General features: G+C 44.1%; 1 protein-coding gene across 1 annotated transcript; it reads left to right on the top strand.

The window, feature by feature from the left end:
• Nucleotides 1–2271: 2271 nt before the first annotated feature.
• Nucleotides 2272–22284, top strand: LOC104470086 (bone morphogenetic protein 7). The gene is made up of 6 exons (XM_010084888.1): nucleotides 2272–2508; nucleotides 12879–13027; nucleotides 17733–17930; nucleotides 19807–19883; nucleotides 20532–20642; nucleotides 21697–22284. The coding sequence occupies exons 1-6, from the start codon at nucleotides 2294–2296 to the stop codon at nucleotides 21844–21846; spliced, it is 900 nt and encodes a 299-aa protein (XP_010083190.1). The 5' UTR covers nucleotides 2272–2293; the 3' UTR covers nucleotides 21847–22284.
• Nucleotides 22285–27234: the final 4950 nt, after the last annotated feature.

The following is a 27234-nucleotide window of genomic DNA, read 5'->3' as shown; positions in this document are numbered from 1 at the left end:
GGAAAGTTCAAACTTCAGGGCTCTTTATTTTATGACCCTGGCCGTTAATTTTTCATACTAATATGACACATTTTTTCTAGGGCTCTGCAGTGGGAATCACTGTGAACTCTAGCAGCACCAAAAAAAGTTTCATCTTCATGTGTTTGTTGTCAGACTTTGTGTATGAAGTGCAGCTAAAGACCGGTGTTGGCTGATGTAGTTGTCATCACATATGTACACTGAAAAGGTGCACCCACCGTCCTTTGAAAATTCAGCCTTCCCATGTCTTTGGAAGCAAATCATATCGGTACATCCTACTGCTAGACCTCTCTACAATACACCCTGCTGTGATGTTATCCGTAATTCAGCTAAAACTACACAACGTTATATTCATTCTTCTATAGTTGTGGTTAAAGGAGCTATTCCTTATTAAAATATTTTTCCTCCCCTCTATAATTTAGGCACAGACAAATTCCTTTGAGACTGAAATCAGACTATATCTTATTCCACTAAGAATACTTTGGAGAAAAGGGATTGAGGCACATTTAATAGCGTTGCTAACACTTACAGGGCAGTTTTAGCCTGCCAAGTGTTTTACAAACACTGCTGAATATTCACAATATCCCCCCATCACAGCCCGAGTGATCTTCCTGAGGCTGCAGGAGATGTTCTAGCTAGAGGTGCAACTACAACTGTGTTTGTTCAGTGCATGCTAAGACTGCTCAACCTATAAAACCATTTGCTGAACTGAATTGCCTTTGTCTTGGAAAGTTCAGGGGTTTCATACCTAAAAAACTCCTCCAAGATGAATTCCAGCTATTAGTAAGAACTCTGAAGCATTTCCCTGAGCAGCAATCACACAGTGGCAAACTGCGAGCCCTGGACTCCTCGCAGAAGCAGTGTGCGAGAGGAGGAAGAGCCCGTGGCCAGCTGCCGAGTCTCGGCCAGCAAAGCAGCACCAAACGTGCTCCGTGGAAACGCTTGGACACAGCCCGGTTCCCGGAGGTCCCTGCCACAGGGGAGACCCTCACAAGTGCTGATACACATTTGTACCGGGCAGCGCTGTAAACTTTTTAGCATTTTCCCGACTCAGGCTTGAAACTCGTCTTTTTCAGGAGTAATTCCATTTAAGTCAATGGATTTACACAATGGATTTACTGCTGCCAGAAGAGAATCAGGCCTGTAGAAAGGCACACAGTTGTTGCCAAGAAAATCTCAGAGCTAACTACTTGAATTGTGCAGTCGGGCTGCAGGAAGGTCAAGTGGACAGATTACGAGGCTGGGACATACGGGAAGTCCCTGGTTCAGACCCCAGCTCTTAAAATGACATGCAGTGTGACCTCTGGCGAGTCAGTTCATCCCCTTGTACCTCTGTTTCCCCATTTTTCTTTGTCCAACTTGTCTATTTGATTTGGAACAAGCTCCGAGAAGGGGGCTTCACTTCATGTGCTGGGATGGGGCCCTGGCACCTCTCCTCCCCATGGCTGGAGGACAGTCTTGAAATCTTTGTTTCCTCAACATCACTGACCCTCAGCTTCAATGTCCACAAGAGACCATTGTCTGTACATCAGCGTGACATGGCATAACACACCCATTGTAATACTGTCTTGGGAGGACTCTGGTCCACCTCCCAGGGTTGGGAGGTGGAAGAAGGTCCTCGCCTTGACCATTTGATCTAGTGCAAAATGTCCCTGCTTACTGCAGGGGTGGTGGACTAGATGACCTCCATGGTCCCTTCCAACTCAAACTATTTCATTCTATTCGCTTCACAGCCCTGATCACTAAAGATGCATTAAAACGAAAGCTTCAGCCCTTCAGAGCAGGGCTCTGGGTCTGTGGTAAACGCAGCTGGCACCGAATGTGGGTCACCAGCATGAAAAGCCTCAAGGACTGGAATTTCTGCGTATATGTGTGTGGGTATGCGTGTGTGAGAGTAATTTTCAGAAGCAGAGTCAGGCCAAGAACCAGCACTCCTGAAAAGCCCCATCTGTTTCTTTCAGCTCCTTCCCACAGCAGCTTGGTCATTATCGGTGGCAAATATCCAGTCACTTGTCAAGCACGAAGCTGCCAAAAATCATTAAAACACAACGGTCACCCACACCCTGGACCAGCCAGCTGTAAAACTGTTTCAAAGAGACTCTGATAAACACGTATGTGCTTATAAGAGCCCAGATAGAGTCATATATTTCCTACGTGCTTTAATGAACCGAACAACAGCATGAGATGCTGCAATCAGATATTCTTGCCCTCTTCTAATGTGGCAACTCACAAGCGTGTTTGATGGCAAGGGGAAAGGGAACAAAGCAGGTGGCTAATGGGCTGTTTTTCTGTTTCAGTGGAGCATGACAGAGAGTTTCACCACCAGCGCTGCCACTACCGAGAGTTCAGGTTTGATCTCTCCAGAATACCAGAGGGGGAAGCAGTGACGGCTGCTGAGTTCAGGATATATAAGGACTACATCCGCGAACGCTTTGATAATGAAACGTTCCAGATTAGTGTCTACCAGGTACTCCAGGAGCACCCGGGAAGGTGAGTGACCCACAGAGAAATCCCCACGGAAGGACATGCACGCTACGTTCCTTCGAAGAGTTGTGTCCGATACTTTTAGAAACACTGGTGCCAGCAGCAGAAGTGTCTGAAGAGCTGGGTTCAGGCTGTACAGGGAGATCTCTCTCAATGCTGATGCAGTGGGCACGTAGCTGCCTTATGGGGTCAGCCACCCCGGGCTTGGGGCGAAGGTGCCCGTCAGCCTCTGCGTGCCCTAGGGACTGTCCCCAGTGCTGCTGCTCTTATCCCTGGGGGCACTCAGGGGCTGAGGAGCCAACCAGCCCAGCCGTGTGCTAGTGCAGGAAAAGATCATAAACTCAGAGTATTTCAACATTTCTGGAAGTGTTACCCTCTTCCTCCTGCCACTTATAGATCCTGAGGTGGCAAAACCACATCCAAATGCTTCCTTTCTAATTGTAGCTTAATTACTAGCCTTTATTACCGAGGGCGTTCGAGATCGCTAATTAACAAAGACAGATGACACGATGCTTTTTATATTGACTGATTGTTTTGTGTGTGCAAAACTACAAGATGGGCTATTAAATACAGTTATTAATGTATGCCAAGCTCCCTGACAAATCCTCCAGGGAATTTGAATAAGAACATATGTTCAATTTTCTCATCTGTTTTTAGTTCCAATTAATCAGCAATCCCAAACCATTTATCAAAGGCACTTAGTTTCATTTGCACATATTTCTTTTACATACAAATTCTACCACAAGTGAGATTGCATTTATATACATGAAAAGTATTTACAGTCACATGCTAGTCAGAAGTTATTCTTTAGGATTACTAAACATGGGGTAATACTACAGCCCTAATTTAAGTTTATGAAAACAGAAATACTAGGGATTTAAAAATCGATAAGTCCAAAAGCGTAAGAAAAAAACAGTGTAATCAGGACTCTGGCTTTGTATTTTTATAAGAGCTAATAAAAATGCAGAAAAAAAAATTGAAATATGACAGGAAACCATATCACATTTTTAAATGGTGAGAATTTCTACCGGCTTTGCTGTATGGTAAAAGTATTTAAACACTGGTGTCTTTTCTTCTGCATCTGAAATTCTAATTTTATGACTTAAAACTCATGGTTCTCTTGGCATTCCTAATGACACAATTATTTGCAGAGTTTGGGGACTATGCTAATATTAATCTATTTTCATCAAACAATGATAATTCAAACTATACATTTTAACCAGGCTTCCTGAAAGGAGAAAACAACAAACCACAAATGTGCACAGGACATGTCCCGCTTACCATAAGCATTTAAGTTTATTCCATCTTAGGCCCTTCCAGAGACAGAAGCCTCCCTTTGCTATATTTCTTGAGTAGGTTATTTAGGTACAAGCCCGCGGGGATGGCTTTTCACTCTGGGGAACAGCAGAGACAAGAGATGTGTTGTTGGTGGATGAAGGGGCCCTAACCAGTGTGCCAGGGCTTTAGGGAATTGCCTGAAACCTGTTCTTGGGGTACATCCTCATCAGATGCCAGGGAAGTTCTCCTTCAGATCCTGATGAGCGAGGTAGATGCCCACTAGGAATCCTACTGACAGAGTTAGGGTGACATTTCTTACTTTAATTTTAGGATGATACATCCAGGTTTGTTAAAACCATGTTTAGAGAAAGCTGCAAGCTACCCACTGGGGACAGTTCTGTGCGGAGCAGCAAGTGCTTCTGCAAACCGTCTCCTTCACAAATTCTTATTCCTAAAGGAAAAAATGCATGCAAAGGGCAGGCATATACAGGAACCACTGCTGGAAGAGGTGAGGTATCTTCCTAATTATACAGATGTTCCAGCTATAAGATTACATGCAATTTTACTGCATCATATTCGCCACAGGAACACTATTTTTCATGAGTGTTCGTGCATGTTTACCCTTTGCATACATTTTGGCACAAGCAATGGTGACTTTTGAACAGTGTGTCCTGAAAAAATATTCCTGTTGGTTTGGATTGACCAAAGGTAAAAATATTGTCACTAACATTTGTAAAAATATTTGCTCTTTTTCTGCATTTTTCCACTGACATTTTCCAACCGGCTCTGTCACAGACCAGTCATCCAAGTCAGTGTGTCATTGGGCAAGTGGAGAAAGAAAACAAACTCTCTCTGATGTTGATCAAAAAACACCCATTCACTTTGATGCTTCCTTGGCCGTTTGTGTCATCCTGAGCAGGCTGGAAAGTCAAACCCATCTGACGTTGTTAGCAACAAGAACAAAACAAAGCCAAACCTTCCCCCTCAACACAGGCAGGAAAACCTTTGCTCAGTTTGGCTTTGGAGGTTCCTCTCCCTAGAGCACGGCAGGTACAATGGCCAACAAAAACCCACATGGTTTTCCCTCTCCCTGTGCTCTTATGATGATACAAGAGCAGTGGGATCTCCTAGGAGATTGCTGGGATTGCCTTTTGGGGTCTGAAACACCAGGTATTCCCCAGGGCTGTGCCCCGCTGCTACGTGTACCCCCTATTTGAGTGCCCCAAGGCACAGGAGCTTGGCACCGGGCTCCCTGGGGCAGCGACAGCATCACCGCTCCCTCCTCACAGACAGCAGAGAGCAGGACAGTTCTAGGGCCACCAAACCAGCACAGGATGCATCTGGAAAGCCCAGGCTGAGGCTGACTGGACACTTTTTTCCTTTGAGAGTGAAGAGACCATCGGGTATGCTGAAGGATTGATTTTCAGTTAAACCTCAGATGAGGCTCCAGTTTGGAGGGTGTGATGGTGTGCCCTCCGTTCAAGTAAACCATAAGTACCAGCAGTTCAACAGCTAACGACTTGCTGTACGAGTTCAGACAGGTTGGCAGGTATCTAACCAGCAACATCTCTTGTCTGCAATTTATTGTCAGTGAAGAATACAGACATAGATCTTTCCAGCCAAACAGCTGCACCCACAGCAGACTAGTTCTGAAATCCTGCTCCTCAGTAGTACTGACATTTGAACGCAGGGTGGAAGCTCTCCTCCATCCGCCTGCTCAGTCATGGGCAGACACACACCTACCAACTTGGCAGGAAAAACGAGAGCCCAGCCCCGTCTTTTGTAGCAGATGGGATGCCACTCTGACTAATAGAAGTTATGTCTTTGTCAGACTGAAGATATTATTACAGGTGTTTATAGGAAACTGGACTGATCAAATATTCTTTCTACCCTTTCCAAATCTACTAATTCATTGCAAGGCAAGCTTTTCAAACTAGCAACATCTCCTTTATAAAAAGGCACGTACAGCATCCTTTAGGCACAAAGCATCAGCTATTCACTTTAAGCAAACAAGTACATTCATGAACAAAAATGTTCCTAATATCATAAACACTGTGAAAAATTAACTTTGGTACTTTTACAGTGGAATCATGAAATAGTTTGTGAACTACTTTGCAAAAAAAATATCCATTATCCCCAGAGTCTCCACTGTGTAAGGAACAACCAAAGTGAGAATTTCAAAGGGACTTAAGTACTAAAGAGACACACAGGTATGTAGTGGAATTTCTGAGAGTAACTAAGCAGGTTGGATACCTAACTCCTATTAGAACTGATGGGAGCTTGTGTATTTTCAAAAAGTACTCATGCAGTTCTGGGGCAGATTATCAGTTGGGGCATCATCCTCAATTTATCAACAGGAAGCTGCAGAAAAAATGCAGAGTGTATAGCTTCCCTCTACATCAGAGCTCAATGCTGCCCATCTGTCTGCACCGTCGGAAGCTAGAATACCTTGTCCCAGAGTTACATCTCCGGTTTCACTGGACCCAGCACTTGCACAGGGGAGTAAGTCCCAACCTCTTTGAAGCTGATGGGAGTTTTGTTACTGGAGAGAATAAAGCCAGGTACTCGACCAGCCTTTGGTAATTGAAATGTAGTTGCTACATGTTCGCTTTGTGGCCGTTATGGATTTCAGAGGCTTCAAAGGCAGTGAATGATTTGAATGCTCATGTTACCAGCCCTACAGAAAAATAAGATCTTGCTTGATGCATTCCTGGGTTTGACTTGCAGATGGAACGCTTTAGTTTGTGTTTCAGACTACACCACTTCTGCACCCAGATCAAACCTGAGCCCCTCTCCAGACCCCTTTCTGCTGTTCGTTGGAGTCTGTTCCATGTTGTGGGTTGAAACATGTAATTCTAGTAACTAAGAAAGGCTTAGGCCCACCCAACCCGTGCAGCAGATGGACCTTTTTGGAGCTTTAAGTACCAGTGTGATAGTTCTAGGGCAGGCGCAGCAAAGAAGGGTATAGTTTGTTTTAACATTGTGCTCCAGCACCATGACTCTATCTGCAAGTACTAACAGCATCTAGAAAGGTACTGACAACAGATTTGATTGTTTTTGTGACTTATCTGCAAATCAGTTGATGATCGTACTCATCTCATACACTCTTGGGCACAGCAGCAAGAGAACTTCAGCATGGAAACGCTGTCGCTCTCCAAGAACAGAGCTGCATCTAGTTACCCCTTTCAGACCATCCCTAACAGCCGCTGCAGCCTGCAAAACCTCTGACAAAGCCTGAGCTCACTGAGCCAGGCACAACTCTTCACAGGCACTTGGGTAGCTGCAGGAGGCATTCTGCACACCCCAGTGGGCTCTTGCTCAGCTAAGTGATGCACTAATGAGCAGCGATTCAATGCTGAACAGAAACAGCTGTATATAAAGTGTCAGAGATGTATAGAACCTCATTTCTTTCAGCACCGCTTTTACAAGAGGCTTCATATTTAGGAAACATGTTGCATCTCACTGTAACAAACTCCCATTGCCACTTTTAATCCAGCTTTCAAACCTAGATCCTACCCTTCTCAAACACCACATAGGAAAGGGAATATGACTACTAGAGACACACAGAATTAAGAATTTGCAGAAATTTTAATGATACTTTAGTGTCTCCTAAGGATTCAACAGAATTTACACAGACATGTTTCACTACCAATACAGCCCATTTTCAGACCAGTCCTTGGAAACTCCCCCTCCAGCAAACCGTGCTCCTGCTGTGGCCATCCCCTCGCCCAAAGGAGCCCCCTTGGCTGGCGGCTCCTCCCAGGGGCATGGGGAGGGTTTGTGTCCGTGGGGAGGGAGAGGGAAGGATACGCAGGGATCCTGGGCACGCAGGGAAGGGAAGGTGTGGGAGGAGGGCTGCAGCAGGTCTGTGTACAGAGGGTGTTGCAAACGTGCCAGGGAGAGGCCCAGGGAGATCCTGGGGCCCTCTCAAAGTAGGAAAATCTGAAAAATATTTTCCTAAGCTTGTCTTTGGACAGCTGCAGCTGACTTTAAGCAGTGACACCAAGCAAACTGGAATCTGGATACTACATTTTTTTTAATCCAAACAGATGTTTTCTAACCCCAGACCTCCTCTCACACCCTCCTAGGATGCCCCTTCTGCCTTCTCCTCCCTCCACCTGCTCAAACCTGGACATGAATTGCCCCAATCCCCCCTGCCAGCTCTGTCCTTGGGCTGCCTGTTAGTGAACTTGCCACCTTGCACCATGCCTGTGACCCAAGCAGCCCCTCTGGGGTTAGAACACCAGTCAAGAGGAGAGGATTGTGCTCCTAACTTCATGGCTGTGGTTTACATGCCGAGCCACTAAGATATTCAACGTGTCTGTACCTCAAGTATTTCCCACTGTCAAACAGAAGCAGGAGGGTTGACCCACACTTGTAAAGCAATTCGAAGTCTGTTGCAAGGTGTCACAGTGTGGTTATTGTAATAACCATAGATCTGTAATTCCTCAAACTAGCAGGTAGGGATTTGAGCGGTGCAGCTGCCGGGCAGCTCTTTGTGCTGGCAGGTCACCTGAACACAGGCAGGGGACTGCAGGAGCTGCTGGTGGTGGCCCTGGGCTGGCTGGGGCCAGGACACGGTGAGGGGAGCCAGGGCTCCGAGTCTGCTCACAACCCAGTGTCACAGAAATCAGCTTGGCTTGCAATGTAATGAAAGTTGCTGAGGGTCACCTTCTCTTCCGCTGCCTGTCCTTCTTCCCATTTATTTCTGCCCCATTTGGAAGTGCTCATTAGTGTTTACTACCACTTGTCAACCAGCAGCTTGAAACAACAGAGCTGATGAGGCAGATGGGGAAAGGGAGTGAAGAAAACAAATACAAAAGCACATGCTATCTGGTAAGATGGCTACCCCAGAGCAGTACAGATTTTGTAGCATTATACTTTACAAATCTTTACAGAAACTCGTTACAGAGTTTCTTCTGCTGTTCCCCTCGCTACTGCAGAATTGCCAACTCTCTTCTTTTCACCGAGCCTCTCTTGTTAGTCCATGTTCTCTCTCTGCCTCAACCCATCAAGGCAGGTGATTAGAAGAGATGCTGCACTTGGATTTTTAGATACGTTTCTAGTGTTTACGGCTACCAACCAAAGCGCATCCTAGAGGCGGAAAAAACACCCCAGCAAAAGGCAAAGAGCCCGCACATAGTATTTTCATGAAGTTTTGTGGTTGTTAATCCTTTTTCTGATCTTAGAATTACTGTGTTGCAACATGGCAACTCTTTTCCTCACTGCTTCCTTTCAGGATACTCTTACTTGCCTTTCCTGTATTTTGTCTCACCTTACTTCTCCACTCACCCCCACAAAACTCACTTTTTCAAGTCCTTTTCTCTCCCACTAATCCCCTGTGATTCTCTTTCTTACCCCACTCATGCCACCCGCCCTCCACATCCCCGGTCACACAAAGGTGGCTTCAGCCCCTCCACCGCCATAACGCCAGCTGCTTTCCAGACACGATCTCACATGCATCCTCCTCAGCCACCCTCACTCTGCAATACTTGTTATTCACTCTTGAGTCCAGAAAACAGCTGGTTCACTAAGGAAATTTCACGGACCACCCAGCAGTTATGTGACCTGTAGACAAATTTTTGGGAGTGCGAACAGAAGGTGCCTCTCCTTTCTGGCATCCAGTGCCAGACACTACCAAAGTCATCAGTAGACAAGTGCCAGTCTCCTGTCCTCATCTTAGGCTCAATCAACAGCCGGATGCTTGAGAAAATTGAGCTGGAAGCCCCGAGTTTTATCATTGCTAAAAGCTTTGACACTCCCACTGATGTAAGTACTTTGAACACTGAGCTATTCTGATGTGGTCTCAACAAAACATGCTTGTGGTCTGGATCCAGACTTCATAATTTATGTAACCCTAATCTAGACATTAACATTTCCATGTCCCAGCTTAGTTTTCTGTAAAATTAGGATCACGTGCCTCTTCCTATCTCCCAGTCTGGTAGAAGGTTCAGTTGAGTATAGCTTTTCCAGGGCCAAAGAACCAAAATGCTTTTCTGCTTTCTGGTTGCAGAGCCATTATCCATCTTGCTCCAAGAGTGCTGTAAATACACACACAGTTGGTTGGTAAGGTAGCAAAGAGATGCGCACTAGAAACTTTTCCCTTTGTGCCTAGATCTTTATCTCAAACCTAAAACCCAAACCAGCCACATTAGTTAGACTTAACTATCACTGTCTCATATGACAACTCATTAGACGGGAGCCCTCAGAGCAAATTTTGTTTAAGTCTAAGCACAATAACATTTCTTTGCCACGTTTATTGTGTCTTGTCCAACAATGATATCTGAAGGGCTCACTGTCTACTGGCTAGTGATTTAACGCTGTTTGCCATAAGTCTTTGGAGAGCAGGGCATTTCACCTAAAGGGAGGTTGTTCTTTTTAAAAGAACAAGAGGTTTCTTTTCATTGGAACAGGCGCCACAATCTCAGGAGCCTCTGCTTGCAGCACCAGTCAGGTTTGTATCTCATCCCTGGCCGCTGCTGGTGGGCCAGGGTGGAAAGTGCTAATCCAGGAGTGCTCGAACTTCTCCCGAGAGCATCTGACGTGGGGCCTTTTTGGGTCCAAATGTTCCAAGTGTGTGTGAGAAGGACGTTTCCCTTTAGTGGGTCCCTTTGATCTCTCTCACTTCGGGCTTCCCCTCCAGGCCTATTGTTTGCACATTGCTGTAACTACAGGAAAACAAACGCATTATACAATTTCCCAGACTGACTCACCCTGGTACTTGATGCTTCATGTTGTCTGGTTACCCTGATTGCATCATGTCAGCATGGGAAGCTTAAAGGCTGGTTTTTCTGAGTAATACTGCAGTTGAGCAGTAGCTAAAAACAAAAAAAGTTATCATTATTGCTATTATCTTCAACCTGCAAAGTACAAGGGAGAAAAACCAAGCAAGCCAAGTCCCTGTTAACTAAACCTTGTGTGAATCATGAGTTCCAGTCAGGGGCCATGCTTAAATGATGCAGTATGTGAATATAAAAACCCTTTACTCCTGGAAACTTGGACTCAGCCATTGGAAAGGACCAATCCCTACTACTCCCTCATCCCCAGCTCCTCTGGGATGGGTTTTGTTCAGTGTGTTGTAAACAGGGCAGGGCGGGAGGTGTCCACGCGGCTGCGTCATGCACAGTGGGAACAGGGCCACCGCTTCTGGGGGTGGATGAAACCCCAGGAAATTTGTCCCCCAGTTAGAGTTCAAGCATCTGACCTTCCTGTAGCTGATGTGTATGTGGAGGGAGGGGGTTCTCCATACTGTTTATCCTCAGCTGTCCCAGGCGCACCCAGCAGAGGTGACTGAGCTCCAGAGAGCAGCTCCCAACGCCTGGGTTGGGGCTCTCGATCGCTGCACCACGGCCCCTTCCTGAGCGACCCGCTTTGGCTGCCCAAACATCACCAAAATGCTCCCCCATAGCACCCTCTATGTGTTGGCAGGAAAGTGTGGCAGCAAGTTCAGTTCTGATGTAGGGCTTCTCCCACAAACCAAAACTTCCTTCAAAAGAAAGAAAAACTCCCTCTCCCATGCCTTCCTCCATGGCAGGGACATGCTAGGCACAGGGACGTGCTAGGCACAGGGACGTGCTAGGTGAAGGGAGGAATTGAAGCCTTTACAATCCCACAGCTCCAAAACATCTCTTGCAAGCATCAGACCTTTCCTCTTCTTTCTGAATGGGGCAGACACAAAAAGCTACTGCAGCACTAGCTGCACCCTCAGCAGCATCGGCTGTATCTACACATCCAGTCCTCTCATATCCAAAGTTAAACAGCATCATGCACCAGTGAGGAAACAACAAAATCCTCCTTTTACACGTGCGGGGTGATGCACTCACGTGCTCTGCAAGAACTGATTTCAGACGTTTACTTCCATGTAAGCCAGCACAGAGCCAGAGGCGGTGACATCCATTAGCTCACGGAGGAAAACCATCATCTCTTCCACGCCCTGGCCCACAAAGGTTGAAAGGGAAGCTAGATAGTAAAAACTTTGCAATAAAACTCCATTTCTGGTTTGAGTCAGCTGAGTGGGACAAAAGCCTCTAGCTTCTTGGTATCTCGCAGGGAAAAGAATCACTAAAGCTACGAGACAAAAGCCTCAATGCCGACAGCACTTCTCAGATTCATTTTTGATCACCTGATATTTTGTGCAAACAAGAGGCACTGTGTACACTAAGTTATCAATATTTATTTGTACAGACAATAGTGGCAAAATTAATAAGTCCTTCTTTAAGTTTTGAGGACATGATTAAAGGGTTTTCCAAGGATATTTCTTCATTCAAAAGGATATAATTACACTTAAACAAGTTACCATGTTTGCGCGCTGTAAGTACAAAAGCAGCTCTTATGGGACTTGTCTAGACACTTCCACTGTGTTTCTTTGTTCTTCTTGTAAACTCATTTTTATAAAGGAACTGCACCATTATCCGATTTCTTCATCCAAGTTTTATCTCTTTCTTAATTTCTGATAAGAGAAGACAGCTTCCTTTACAGAACCTGTGTTTTCTCAAATTTTCATTTTACCAAAATTTGCCAGGAAATGTTTTGTAATCCAGAATTATTTCACCCTTTTCAAACACATTAACTCTTCTCTATTTCTAATCTTTTTGGTACTAGTTCTTCAACCTGAATAACCCAGCTGTGGCCTTTAAAAAGTTCAAGCAACAACCTGAAATAAAATTGCCACCCAGAGTAACGCAGACCTGTGACTGTGCAGAGGGTTATTGCCTCAATCAATTATCTGCAACCTCACACAAACAAATTTAAAAAACCATTACATATGTTAATATATGCACACCAGTGTTCCAGCTGGCTTGCACCAGTGCTACAATTATGCATAAAAGTCAGGAAATTATGTGTGGAAAGGATAATGAGCAGCATTGTCTGCCCAATTACCAAGTTTGCATATGCAAACAATAATTTTGCAAATCTGTGCCTGGCAAGTGTTGTTCCTGAAGTTGCATCAGCAGCTCTAAGGTTAACTGTAACAGCAAAGCCACCTAAACCCACCGCACCTCTGCTTCAACCCATCCTTCCTTTCTTAAGGAGAAGAAAAGCACTTCATCTGAAGGTGGAAAGCCTGGGTAACTGAGAATTACACTTCTTTTTTTCAGGGATTCAGATTTGTTCCTGCTTGACTCTCGAACAATCTGGGCTGCAGAAGAAGGGTGGCTGGTGTTTGACATTACTGCAACCAGTAATCACTGGGTGGTGAATCCCCAACACAACCTTGGCCTGCAGCTATCCGTGGAAGGCATCGATGGTGAGTGTCAGACACCAACATCAATCAGGGAGTCTCCATTGCAGGTATACGATTCCCAGCCAGGGGAAGCCTTAAGCATTCAGTACTCTTTCCTTTGAATAGGATTTCTTAAGCATATTTTTCCTGAATTTGCCTAAGATGCAAACAATAACAATAATAATAAAATAGACATATTTTAGGTTAAGGATGTACTCAAATGCTTTAATGGATTGGTAACCCACTGCAGTCATTTCAGTATTAGCTACGTATACATCCCTGTAAAGGTATGTGCACGGTGCTGGCTGATTTGCAGGTAGCACAATGCAAGGAGAGAGGAAGAAGCTGAGCAGTGTAGAAGGCTAGTGTTAGTTGGCAAAAAGGTCCTTTCAAATTCAGAAAACAGCTAGGAATCATCTTAATTTCCTTTGTGGCAGGAGAAATTACTGGTAAAATCACGCCTGGTCCGGGCTCCAAGGTCTGCAGCGTGCTTACAGTACAAACCTGTGAGGTTTGGGAATGGGTGGGAAGACCTGGGTCTGAAACATCTCCAGAAAATATATGTTTAGAGTCAGGCAGGGAATTTTCCTAACCAGGTCTTAACTAAAAAGTCCTGCTTTGTCTTAAAGTTAAGATTCCTGATGCTCACTTAGAGATTTGTGCAAGGAAACCAAAGTGTCCTGGATCTTCTGGGGGTTCCCAGGACCTGGGACCACCTGGAACTGCCTGGCTGTCCTGCGGGAGAGGTTAAGCAAAGCCCAGCTCCAAACTCTTATAAATACTCTGAATGTAGTTAGCTAAAGACGTACTTTCATTCTCCAGATACACATCTATGATATCATTTGCTATTGGTTTTATGCAGCACTCGGAACGTTTCCAGCAAGTAGTATTTTGCATAAAGACTGTGCAAAGCAGTTTTGAAAAGGCAACCTGCAGAGAGTCATTTCCATGAAGGGATGATTTTACTCACGTGAGACCTGCACAGAGAGGTGCACAGGGTTTGTTTCAACCTGCCCCAAGTGATCAGTGAATGCAGAAACCCAAACACAGCTACAAAGCAGGACCTTCTTCGTGGAAGTTAATACTTGCCACCCCAATAACAGATGCCTTTTGCCATCTCTGCATAAAGATTCAAATTCAACCTGATTTACAAATTAATCTTAACACTTAATGTTAAAACGGTAAGGCAGATTAACAGCCAAGACAAGCTTAACCTGTTTTCAGACACTTGTCCTTGCTTTCAGTTTCCAGTTTGCCTCCTAAAGGAAATACTTGGAAGTACAGAAGTTGTGTCCATCATCACAGCACATTCCTTCAGTTCTGGTTCACATACAGGAAAAAACATCAAGACTGAGCCCAGAGGCCACAGAAAAGTGATAGGTGGAAGTAGGCTCAATATCTCTAAACAATACAGATACTACAGTGTCACACTAACGCTCTTATACCACTAAAGCCTTCTTATCGCTCTGTCCCCCCCCATCCTCACCTAGTGACTTTACAGCAAAACTCAATCCTGTGTTTCAGCATTAAGAGGGAAGGCAGATGATTTATGTTACAGATTTCAGTGGTGACTTTTTGGGATCCTACAGCCAAGGAAATGCTGCAATTTTGCACACACTTACTGTAACTGTCTATTCTGCTGGAGCAATTAGAAGTGGACCCTTAGAAGCATACTGCCAGATCTGTCAGAGAGAGACAGCTTTCAGTGACAGAAATTCCCAGGTTCAGTGATAAGTGCATTTTCATCTGGTATTCACCTCAGTGAAAACTGGGAATCTGTTTTATTTTACACTCCTGAAAAATTTGAGTTTGTAAAGGGTTGAGATCATACACAAAGTGACTCGTTGCTTTGTCAAAACAGATTAACAAAATACTTTAATCAGCCTGTCATTAAAGTTAGAAAAGCCAACAGAAGTGTTTAAAAAGTAAATACCGAGATACAGGACCCGATTGTCTGCTTGTCTTCTGTAACCAAGTCCCTTGGCAGCACACCTTTGCACTCACAGTTCTCCACCATACACATGAATTTTTCTTTGTATTTTGAATGGCAAGGACATGTCCTTCCTTGCTCCCCAAGTTTCACTTTGGCTGTAGACTAACTGTGTGCTAACAAGAAAGCTGCTTTTACACCTGGACTTCATATGAGTATCATATGCTGTAAACACAGCAGGATTTTGATGCAACACTATATGCTTGGGCAATTCCCAAAGCTTTAAGTGAAATTAAAAAAAAACCAACATCATTACATATAGAGATCTCTAACCATGAAGCCAATACCATCTATGTAAAAAAATTTCTGACATCATGAGCACTGTCCAGATGAAATTATACGAAAAAAATTGATTAATTTAACTGATCTTTGTATTTCTTTATAATCTTGGCAAATAAGTCCATCAACATGTAAAACTAGGGTGGAATCAAAGGTACTTATTTACTCTTAGAAAATGGGGACCAGCTCAAGCAGCAAGCAAAAGAAAGAGTCGAGTGGCTCAGTAGCCTTCAGCGAGCTCTCAGCCCAGCACCCGTGACACCGCGCTCAGCAGCAGCATGTGGGAACAGCGGCTGCCCACTTCGGTTTTCTTGGTTTATTACTTAAGATCCCATTGTTGATACTATTAAAAAAGCAGCTACACATCCCTCTGGTTCAAGAGCACAGCTTTGGTTCTTTCGGGAGAAGTTTATCATTGTCTAATGGGAACTACACATGTCTTTGTGTTTAACTTTGCTTTCTGGATGCACAGAGAAGATAGAAAGTGGACTTTTTCCCATCTTTATTAAAAAGAAATATGCTACTTTGCCTACAGAGCATTACATGGCTTTTTTTCCCTAAGGAAACACTGCCACCATTCTGGTCTTGAACATGACGTGTTGGTGTTACACGAGGAATTCAATGGTCAAACACTACTTATCGCTGCATTAATGCAAATCCATTAAACATAGCAGCATGGAGCTGGGTCTCCCCTCACTGCATACCTACTCTTTAGAGACATGGCAAAGGCAAAATAACTGACACTGGACAAGCCACAGGCATCGATGGCTTTGGGAAGCAGAAAGCCTTTTTTGAAGGGCAGTAGGAGCAGGATTCAGTGGGCTCCTGCAGCTGAGCTTGTTTTCAGGAAATAAGGCTTCGATCTGGCAAAGCCTGAGCACAAGTGGAACTACTTAAATATTTAGCTACTTGCTTAAGCACTTTGTGGGATGAGCGTGAAATGTTTAAAATGAAAACTGTTTGGGCAAATTTCCAGAAAGGAGCTTAAGCAGAAGGTGAAGAAGTTGATGTGTGCCCACATATCAATCTATGTACAAGAGTTTTTGTATTTGCTATTTTCGCCAAGCTTTCCTGGTGCCCTGTCCAAGATTAGTTTTTCTTTATCTGGTTTGCAAAGCCTGGCCCCACTCCTGCCATGGGAGCTGGCCACGCCAGGCAGCCATCCCACTGCCGAGCAGCCACACTCCTGTTAAACCCCTCCAGAGCCAGTCCTCTCCACAAACCCCATCTATGGCAGCTTGGGACTTGCTCCCTGAGCGACACACTTTTAGAAAAATAAAGAGTGGACTCAGCAGATCCATTTCTTGGCCTCGAGCTTTGACCACAGCCCGCTTTTCTGAGCCCATCACCTTTACTAATCCTCTGGCCACATGCAAGAGCAAAGATGGAAACAATTCCATAAGGAGAATAATTTATAAGCCTTGGCATTTACTTTACTCATCTTAAAAACAGCAGTCATAGAATATTACTTAGGAATACTTCAGGTTATCAGCTTCTTTTCACGTGGTAGTCAGAAACTAGTAAGATAAGGACATTTTTGTTGGTGGGCTGTAGAGCCCCTCGCTGGCTCTCCCCGGCCAGGCTGCCTGTCAGGGCTTCTCTAGCAATGTGCCAGCTGTCCTTTGGGGTATTTGCTTTGTGGCTGACAAGGCCCAGCTATGTAATTAACATAACTTTAACTTAGCAGCAGCTCTCAGTAGCTTGGAACAGAATAAATCTGGATATCACCCCTGCATTTCCCAGCAGCGCCCAGACACCCTCCCAACAGGGAGAAATGTCAGATTTCCCGCTGCCACCCGCTCCTTGCGTCTTTTGTAAATAATCAACTTAATTCTACAGAGAAACCACCTAATCATCTTTTACCAAAACCAAAATTATTTTAAAAGCTCAGGGTGAAGGAAGTATGAGCAGTGATCAACAGTTCTAGAACAAAGTTACCGGGTAGTGCTGAGATACAGCAATAAGCAAAATGTCACTAAACATCTGAACTATTTGTTTCTCTCAGCTACAGTATATCTGGAACCCTGTCAACATTTCATACAAGGCATTTTTCTTTTAAGTTAATAGCCTGCCAGTGGGAATTTAGTGTTCCTATGGGCTGAGTTTTATAGTTCCTTTTATAGGATCACTTCAAATTATATGTTGGTGAACTTAAAGAAACCCCTCTAAAGAATGCAGGAAGAGTTAATGTTAAGTGGATTTAGGGTAAAATAATTCTATGTAGGACCATTTTATGTAACTTTTACATACAGATATAAAATCAAGTTAGCTGTGCTGAGCTGCTCTTGTCAGAAGAAGCTTTACAATTACATCCAGGCCCTTGGGAGATCGGTGCACATGGACGTGCCTAGGAATCACCCCTACAGCCAGACAGCAGCTCTCCTCCCTGTTGTGCTTACTGTGCCTGCTGAAAATGAAAAGTTATTGCAGGCCCTCTTATCAGTCCCTTCTGTTATTAAGGGCAAAGCATCAATCCCAAGCTGGCGGGTCTGATCGGAAGGCACGGCCCGCAGAACAAACAGCCCTTCACGGTAGCCTTCTTCAAAGCCACCGAGGTCCATCTCCGCAGCATTCGCTCCACAGGAGGGAAGCAAAGGAGCCAGAATCGATCAAAAACGCCAAAGAACCAGGAAGCTTTCCGGGTGTCGAACATTGCAGGTACAGTGCGGGTTGCCAGGTCAGTGTTTCTGGGTGGGGGTTAATGCTCGGATGGAGCTTGCGCTGGATGGGAACAGCCTCTCCCATACTCGCTCTGTTTATTGTCTCTTTGGGCTACCACTAGTGTTCTGTGGCTGGTTTGAAACTACTTGGGATTATAGATTATTCAGAAAAAGTTAGAAAAATCATGTTTCTTTGAAATAGTGAAACTAGGAATTTCTTTGAAACTGGGGGAATTTCTTACCCAATTTTAAAAAACCCACCAAAATACCTACTTAAACAGAAAATATTTTCTGCCACATGAAACAATTTCTCCTTTTGAAATGTAAGATAATGACATTAAACCAAATAGTAAGTGATCGAAACAATAATATATTTCAGTGGATCTGAATAAAAATGCTGTAGGTTTCCGTCTGTGATTTTAACTTTAACCCCCAAAGAGTTTAGTAATCCCAAAAGTTTTGCACACAAGAGGAAAACCCATTTGTGTCTCAGGATAACCGCAGCTATTCTGGGGGGAAGCTGTGCTTCCTAATATGGAAGAAAACTCCCTCAGGCATTTGAAATAGAACCGTGGCTTAATTACGAGATACCTCAGAATAACGGGCCCTCGGTGACCTTCCCGGCAGGAACCATAGTGCCAGGCTAGCTCTGCAGAGGGCAGTGGCAAATTCCAGCTCTGTTTCTGCGAGCGCTTCACTGGATGGAAGGGGAGATGGCAAGGGGTGGAGGGAAAAGGACAATGTAGGACACAGTATTGCCTGATGCGACTCACTTCCACCTCAGGTTGCTTGGGGCTACCTGCAAAGCTATGGGAGAAGTCTCTCCCATCAGTCTTGTTGCAGGTTCCCCATATTTAATCAGGTTATTCATGTCCTAGAACTGTCCACAGCCCTGGTAATGGGTGTGGCTTCTCTGACCCACCCACACATACCAAAATCCAGGAGCCTCTTAAAATGGTTTTCCATGGCTTATGTTTTTGAGCTCTGGGTTTTGCAGTTCCCCACTCATAGATGGGCTGCAGTTCAAGTGTGCATTTTTCTCATCTATTTGCTGTATCAATTCAACTTTTAAAGGATGGGTAGTGGACAAAAGAATTTCTTACTTCTGCAAGTACGTTAGGAAAGTCCCTGTAACCAATGTCCTGCTTCGAGCCTGGAGACCCCCTGTTGACTTAGCTTCTAACGAGAGCTGAAAAAATATTTTCCAGTACTTCTGCCTGGATTGCTCAGGCTGTATGTCCAGGATGGACACAACTTCAAAACTGCAGCGACAGTCATGGTCATTCCGATCCAGGGTTCAGACCCATGCTTTATTCTTTGCCTTCAGCATTGTCACCGATTGTGAGAGGTCTGTAATCTGGATCCAGCTGCACTGGACAGGAGAACAGAGTCCACATTGTCTTAATGTCACACGTTGCCTTTGTAGGCCTGATGGTGCAACTATCACCAGTGACGCAAGTGATTCAAAGACAGTTAGAAATCTAGGAAATAGGTAAAAGGTGCCTTTCCCTATCACTCCTTCCACAGGTTCTCATTTTATATAGTAGCCGATAATCAGAGATCTGCTTTTTTGCTGATGTGAGGTCAGAGGAAGCCCGGGAGTTGGGGGGGGGAAGGGGAAAAAAAAAAATCCATTTTCCCAGGCCTTTTTTTGGCTTTGCACAGAAAAGCAGAGGGGCATTTCATATGTATTGAACCCAGGATTTTTTAATGACTAAACCTTAAAATGCTTAAAGAAAAAAAAAAGCCACAAGTGCTACAGACGAGTAGCGATGCCCCCACCCTGCTGGGGCATTGCTGAGGGCTGGGGGTGCCGAGCACGCAGCGAGGGTGGGGGCAGCCCAGCCTAACAACCACCTATTGTCCCCCTGCAGAGAACAGCAGCAGCGACCAGCGCCAAGCCTGCAAGAAGCACGAGCTCTACGTCAGCTTCAGGGACCTGGGGTGGCAGGTATGGGCTGTGCGTGACCAGGGCGTGAGCTGGGGTGCCTTTGCATATCACTTGCTGAGCTGCAACAGGGAGATCAAACCAATAACTGTTGGGTTTTTTTACCCTTGAGGGAAAAAAAAAAAGTCTATTGTCTTTAGCATGTTTAAGAAGTGCTTCTGCAAAGCTACGGTATACAAATATTTAGTGTGAGGCTGGCGAGAAACTCAACACACCTGGGTCCTTGTGAGAAACTATGGCCCTAAATTTCCTCTGGCAGTGCTGGACACACCTACGACTCTCCATTTTTAATTCTTTCAGACCTGGTTAAAGACCTTGTCATTTCTGAAAGCCTGTACTTTCATTTCAGTGATGGGTGCAGTGATCCTTGCGGACAGCCGGGAGGACACTGCTGAAGGGATGAACTGAACCCTGGAGTTTAGCTCCTCTGTGGGCACACCCGCAAAGTGGGATCTGTCCCTCCAGGAAAAACAGCCTCTTTAGAGGTGTATAAGCATTAGCAAGGCATGTGTGTACCAGATTTTTATTTTGCAGGCCACTGTAATTGTGTGTGGATGTATACATTGACAGATTCATGTGCCATTTTACTTGTGTTTCATTTCGCAATATCTCTGTCTTTCTCCACAATGTAAAATTTTCAATTTAATCAAGGACTGGATCATCGCTCCGGAGGGCTACGCTGCATATTACTGTGAAGGAGAATGTGCTTTCCCGTTGAATTCATACATGAATGCTACAAACCATGCCATTGTACAGACACTGGTAGGTGCACTGTAGCTCCTAGTACAGAGTTATTTCTGATAAGCGCTACTCGGAAATAAGTTTATACAGAAAAAAATCTCTAAGTTCACAAGAGAAGGAAGGTCTACATTAGCTGGTTAAGATGCCTGCAGCATCTGGCTCACCACGTCTAGCCAAGTGGCCTGAATTAATAGTTGGCTAGGAATTACCCTATCTTTACTGCAAGCATTGACAGCTCACTCTAGTTTAAACAGGCCCTATGATAAACATCTTAATGGGGGTATAGTCACACTGCATGGGGAGGAAAGAGCAGGATGTGAGACTCACTATCAGCATCTCTTTGAAAATCTCCGCAAGGATCCACTGTAGGCTGCCGGCGAAAGCAGATTTGGGAGCAGATCGAGGAGGGGTCAGTGAACTACACAGCCCAGCTCCTCTGTGGGTGTATTTGTTCTATGAAATTATGCAAAGATGTCCAGATGGGAGCCTTGGGATGGGTTGTCCTCATGACACAGTGCCTGTGCTCAGGGGACTGTTGGCTAGTGGCCACCCAGCCCTAGCATCTACAGAAGCATCTACAATTCCAATGGAAGAAATATCTGTGGTTTTTTTCCCTGGTAGATTATTTTTTATTGCTTTTTCCCCCCTCCCCTCAGAGGTCCCATGGCAGGGAGCACAGGGGACCCAGAACCCTTGGCCCCAGCCGGGTCTTGGTGCTGGTAGCCACAGGGACAGGGGTCCCCGCCCAGGGCTGACGGGATTTCTCACAAAACCTCACCCACATGTCCTGCAGAGTTTATCGTAACTGGTACACTTCTGCAGAATGCTGACTGCTCTGACAAATGGGAGTTTTCTAATGAAAACCTGCTTCACTGAAAGATGTCCAACTAGATCTGCCTTGGGCGCGTGCATCAGGCTCCCTGCACACAGGGGACATCTCAAGACATTTGTATGCAAAGCCAGGCGTTCAAAACGTGTCTTGAGTGCATGGGACAGACACAAGGCTGCCTACGAAAAATATAGGGGAGAAAAGGGGAAAAGTAAATCTTAACCCACCTCTGCTTTCTTTCCCCAGGTTCACTTTATAAACCCAGAGACTGTGCCGAAGCCCTGCTGCGCTCCTACACAACTCAATGCCATCTCCGTGCTCTATTTTGATGACAGCTCCAATGTTATCTTAAAAAAATACAGGAACATGGTGGTACGAGCATGTGGCTGTCATTAGTTTTGTAGGAAAGAAAAAAAAAAAAGTTATTCGTAAAGAGTGGTTTTGTATGGCTGTATGGGGGAGGGGAAAAGGTTAGCACTCCAGCAATGGGTTTAAACAAATCCCAAACGGTTTTTGGGACTGGGCTTCTGAAAGTTCAGACAATGGAACAGTTTCTGGATCTAAGTGGTATTTGAACACATTTTGTTTTAGTTTATTACAGACAATGAGCTTGTAAACTGAAACAAGCCAGAGAAACCATTTAAAACCAAATCTGACTACAAAATTGGCTCCCACAAAACATACTTTTGCAAACGAGTCTTTCTGAAGATTGCAGACTCACCAGTGTTGATTGGGAGTTAAAAAAGAGTAATCTATCCAAGGTAGGAATGTGCTGTGACTAACAAGCATGTGTAGTTCCTGTATCCCAGTTGGCAATAAAATAAGTGAACAAAATATACCTGGAGTGAACAGGTATTTTGTTAGAGAATGATGATCTCCATGCCTCTTTTTGCTTCAATTTCATAAGCAAAAGTGAAGATTAATTACATGCAACTTCCAGTTTTAAACTACAGTAGCAAAAACTAATCTGGATTGATGCAAGTTCAAAGGACAGATTAAAAAAAGAAAATCAAACTGGCAAGCAAAAGAACTGCAGAAAATAATTCCAAAGGGCAAGGCTTTTTGGGTATACTTTTTGTTGTCAACAGGGAAGGAAATTTCCTCTAGCAACCAGGAAGAATTTGAGTGGGCTATGAACTTGAAACAGGAAAGCAGCAAAATGTTAAGAAACAGGGATTAAACCTAGCGTTTAGCTGGGGTATCCTAAGCAGTAACAGAGTTGTGAAAGACAGCTAAAGATCCTGCTCCTGTTTGGAAAATGTCCATTGACTTTGCTGGTAGAACAAGATCCAACGCTTCTGTGAAAATGTGGAGGCTCAAGTGCAGAAGGTGTCGTAAGCTGGGACATACACCCAGTGCCAGATTCAGCTATGAACAAGCCAGGAAACCTTAGTGCCCAGGGTCAGTGTTTACAATAAAACCGTGCTCTATTATTGGCTTGATCTTTAAAAAAAACCAACCCCTTTCAAGAGCCACATCGACAAGCTGGAACCAGAAGCAAGAAAACATCCCCTCAAGGCTTTTCTTTTTCCTTCTTTTAAAGTCACAGGTTACACAAACATCACACTTATGTAATTAAAACTCAATTAAAGTAGTTGTGAATAAGAATACAAAGTGGCAGTAACCAATCACAAACTGATTTAAAACTTTGGTGTACGTCACGATTACGAAAGCAGCATTGGCATCAATTTCACCAGAGAGATAAAAAAGAAAATTCTGTCCAATAAAACACCAAGTCCTCAGCGCACCCAGCTCTAAATCTGCAAACTTCAAAAACCTGAACCACCAACAGATGGGTCCAGAACATAATAAAACCCTGGAGATGGTTCTGTCTGGGCAGTGAGCGGACAGGGCGATGCAACCGCAGTGGGAACTTGGCTCCACGTTTTGCCTTAGAGGATAGTTAGAAGATAAATGACTGCAACCTCCTGATTCTGGAAATCAGTCACTGCTCTTCTTCCTTTAAGTCACAGATCAAATCCAGACCAGATGCCTCGCTTTACAAGGAATAAGCAAAGGAAGAAAAAAAAAATTACTGTCTATTAAATAAATTGGAAACTTGTTTCTGATGGTCTATTTCTAATCTCATTTAAGTCAATTGATGTTTTCTCAGTAGCAGGATTAGGCTCATGGGGAAGCAGCAGTCTCTCTACAACACTGGTAGGTTTTGGACCAGGGCCTTGGTGAGCAGTTGCCACATTGCCAAGCGTGCCCGGCATCCGACCCAGGAGACTTAAACATCTGCAGGACCAGCCTGGCCATGGCGCCCACCCTCCGTAAGCGCGACTCCAGCAGACGTCCTGACTGCCCCAGGCGAGGCTTTGGCCAAATAGTTACAGACAAAAAAGTGGCAGGACAGCAGCTGAAGCCAAAGGAGCATCTCTCCCTGGAGCCTCTACGGAACACAGCCAAGTCAAAACTGCCCTCGGTGCATCTCTTAGAGCGAGGTATTGGAATCACACAGATTGGAAGTGTCTTTTGACACTGTATGCATATATACGCACCAGTGCTTCTGTAAACCTCCTGAAGGAAGCCGAGATGCTGCCTAGAAAGTTAAAAGCTATTCACACCTAAACTTCCACTATTTAGTAGTCAAGGATTAGTTTTTCTTGTGGGTGTTTCAGTGTCGGTGGTCACTGCATTGGTGTATTGCGTTTTTAACTTGGACCACAGCATCTTGCTGTATAGGATTCATATATTAAATATTATGTGGGGATTGTTTCTGTTCTGAGTTTGTTTTTTTTTTTTTAAACATAATAACAGGATTTCTGTTGCTAGGGTCAACATCAGCTTCACTGTTTGTACATTTTTATGTAAATAGTTGTCACAGGCGGAAGAAGAATTATTTATTTCCATCTCTGAATTCCTTTTCAATCACATCCAGGAAAAATGATTCTCGGTTCCTAAACACATTTGTTTCCTTATTTAAGAAGATATTTATTAACAGTTGGCAAAAATGCATACACGTTTCTGGTTCTTTTCATAGAGCAGTTGTCAGAAGCCTTTTGTACAAACTAGTAAAATAAATCATTGCAACTTTACAAAAGATATCCCAACAACGTTGTGTATCTGTGTGGTTATTCTCCCTATATTCCAAGAACCCTTTTGGCTGGACAATATTTCATCTTGAGCCTCAGTTTTTGTGTAGATCAATCTCTACGTACGGGCAAAATCAGCACATGTTGCTATTGGGTGCAACTCCTTCAGTCCAAATACTACAGAGAGAGAAGAATACAGAAAAATATGAATATGTTTTGCAGCCTGCACTGCAAAGATCCGTGATTGAATTATAGTGCAGCTGTCAGCAGCTGTTTCAAAGAAGCGGGGGGTAAATTAGTTCTGTTTACTGCTAACATAGTTCAGAGATTTAGTCATCCTAATAAAATTATAGAGGCACAAGAAAGGAAAAAAAAAACTCCAAAGGAGCATCAGCCAAGAAGCTGACATTTTCTAATTTAGATTGTTTTAGCATATTTCAGAGATGCTGCTGGCATGAGGTTTCCTACTGTGGATACCACACCACATTGCTATGGAGGCAGCTGAAAAAAATAATGGTCTGAATCCCTGTATTAACTTAACATTGTATCTTCAGGGCATAACAGCAATTTTGGGGTTCTTGTTTACTTTGAACTGTGTGAGAGAGAGACAGCACAGTTCCTGTAGATATATTTGCTGATCCAGAGGCTCAAATCATCAGCATTTAGGAGTTAACTACCATCTTTTTCAAATTATTACAAATTCATAAGTAAGTTTGCTTCGTGCACTGATCTGAAGTCCAGCATAGCATCAGTGGAAAGAGCTCTATTGACCTAAACTTGGGTTTTGTACACTTAAGACTAATTTTAGGAGGAGGACCTTCTGGTATTTATCCGTATGGTCCCAATTCCCTGCATTTAGACCAATTGTAAGTCAGAGGTGGTTCCAGCAAAGCGAGGGAAAAATTAAAACAAACAAATAAACAAACTGAAAAACTCATCCTGCTTTACAGCGCCAGTCTTGCAGCCCACAGAAGCTTTACCACTAACTTCAACACATCCAGCCTTATATCATGAAATATCGGTTGGGTTCCAGCTCTACCGCAAACACACAACTTGCTGGATATGCTTTGTAGGAGCTTTCCCAGCCCAGGAGCCAAAACTCTGCTCCCGAGCTGGTTGCAGCCTCCCCTCGTCCACAGCACTACTGTGGCTTTGTCTCCTCGTCTACTGTTCTGGAAGAGGAGTTCTCGCCATGGAGACGTACGCTGCCATAAACTGGCAGGGCTGTAAAATTCTAGTGAACCAGCTTCAAACCAGATAGATTTATCTGAGTAATGACACTTTAAAGCACATTTAAAACATTTTATAGACCGATTCTTTTAGCTTCCTTTCAGGCCAAACTTGGAGGATGCTGTGTTTGCTTAGTTGAGCTGTTTTAGGTCTGTTCCAGTACTGACAATAGGATTCTTCTGTCCCTATGCAGGAAACCACCTCCATTGCTGCCAGTGTTCATATAATAAAAGATAATGATTTAAGTAAGCCTTGGTGTTATTTTAACATTCCTGATTTTTATGGAAGTGTCAGCTGTAAAGCCTAAAACCAGAGAGGGAGAGCAGAGCTCACACAAGCACAGCACAGCGGTGCTGCCAAGGACCGCAGGATTTCCTCCGCTGCTCTATTCAATCCTTTCAGCTCTGCCTGCAATGGGAACAGACACTTTCTGGATAAGTAAAACCAAAAAGACTCATCTTTTGAGTTCAGAATTTGCATCCTCTGTATGTTTCCATCCAAATTCCCTGCTTGCCGACTGCCATTGCTGCCACGAACACATTATTCTCTGCATTCAGGCGTTCCTTTGGAAAAAATTCTGCCCAATTAAGCTAAAAGGAGCCCGTTTGAAGTTTTTATTTATCAGGTAATGATTGACAAGACCTTGAGGCAAAACCTAGGAGCACTTTATACTACAGTCATTCATTACCCAAGTACAAAAGCAACACAAACAGGTTATTATGGCCACTTTGAGATATTCTGTTTTAAATAAAAATATCTATTCCCTTTTTCTGCTTAATGCAGTAGAATTTGTATTCCTAAACCAGCAGCTAAGAGAAATGAGAAGTTTTGGATGACACACATTTAATGCATTGATTTGTTTCCTAGCGTGCACACTGGTCTTCCTAGGGGCCATTTGCTGACCAGGCAGTAGAAGCAGACTTTCTAATTTTAATGTTTTGAGAGTTACTTTGCTATATTGAGATACACCACTTTGGGGCAAATCTGCTGTTTTCTCCAATTAATAGAATCCTGATGTTTGAATTAATTCCATAAATGAAGACAGCACAATCTTTGAACAGCTTGATCCTGGTTTTATATTTGAAGGGAAAGCAGGACAAGTCATAGTCAGATTCATCAACTTCATATTTTTTTATATCAGGGAAAAGTACTGGGGAAACTAGATGAGAAAAGGGGGCTACAGCCTCAGTCCCACAAACCCTTAGAAAGGCAGTGTTGCACTTCACTACTTTTTGCAGGCAGGGTGAAGCATTTAACCATTTGCAGGATAAGGCTCTACATGGGGCTGCTTGAATTAACCTCACCCTCAAAGAATTGGCTTGCTTGTCTGCAATAAAACCCAATCCCAGGCCAGTCAGCAGTAATTTGGGGAACGGAGTATTTCTGTCTGGAATTGGGAGGGGGCGAGCGGCTGTATTTGCTGTAACATCCACGGGCTTGCCTGTAATTAAAACCATGCACTTACCCTTCTGAATGGAAGCTGGACTGACTCCTGGGTTAGCAGCTCTGTGCTGCT

Source organism: Pterocles gutturalis, unplaced genomic scaffold (assembly GCF_000699245.1).
Source record: "Pterocles gutturalis isolate BGI_N339 unplaced genomic scaffold, ASM69924v1 scaffold41536, whole genome shotgun sequence".
NCBI classification, from domain to species: domain Eukaryota; kingdom Metazoa; phylum Chordata; class Aves; order Pterocliformes; family Pteroclidae; genus Pterocles; species Pterocles gutturalis.
Note: the sequence above shows the minus strand (reverse complement) of the source record. Positions and strands in the feature narration are given on the sequence as shown.

Coding starts and splice junctions, on each gene's coding strand:
- LOC104470086 (XM_010084888.1), top strand. CDS start 2,294: ATGGGCTGTTTTTCTGTTTCAGTGGAGCATGACAGAGAGTTTCACCAC. Junction 13,028..17,732: donor ATCCGTGGAAGGCATCGATG/GTGAGTGTCAGA, acceptor TCTGTTATTAAG/GGCAAAGCATCAATCCCAAG. Junction 20,643..21,696: donor ATGCCATTGTACAGACACTG/GTAGGTGCACTG, acceptor TTCTTTCCCCAG/GTTCACTTTATAAACCCAGA.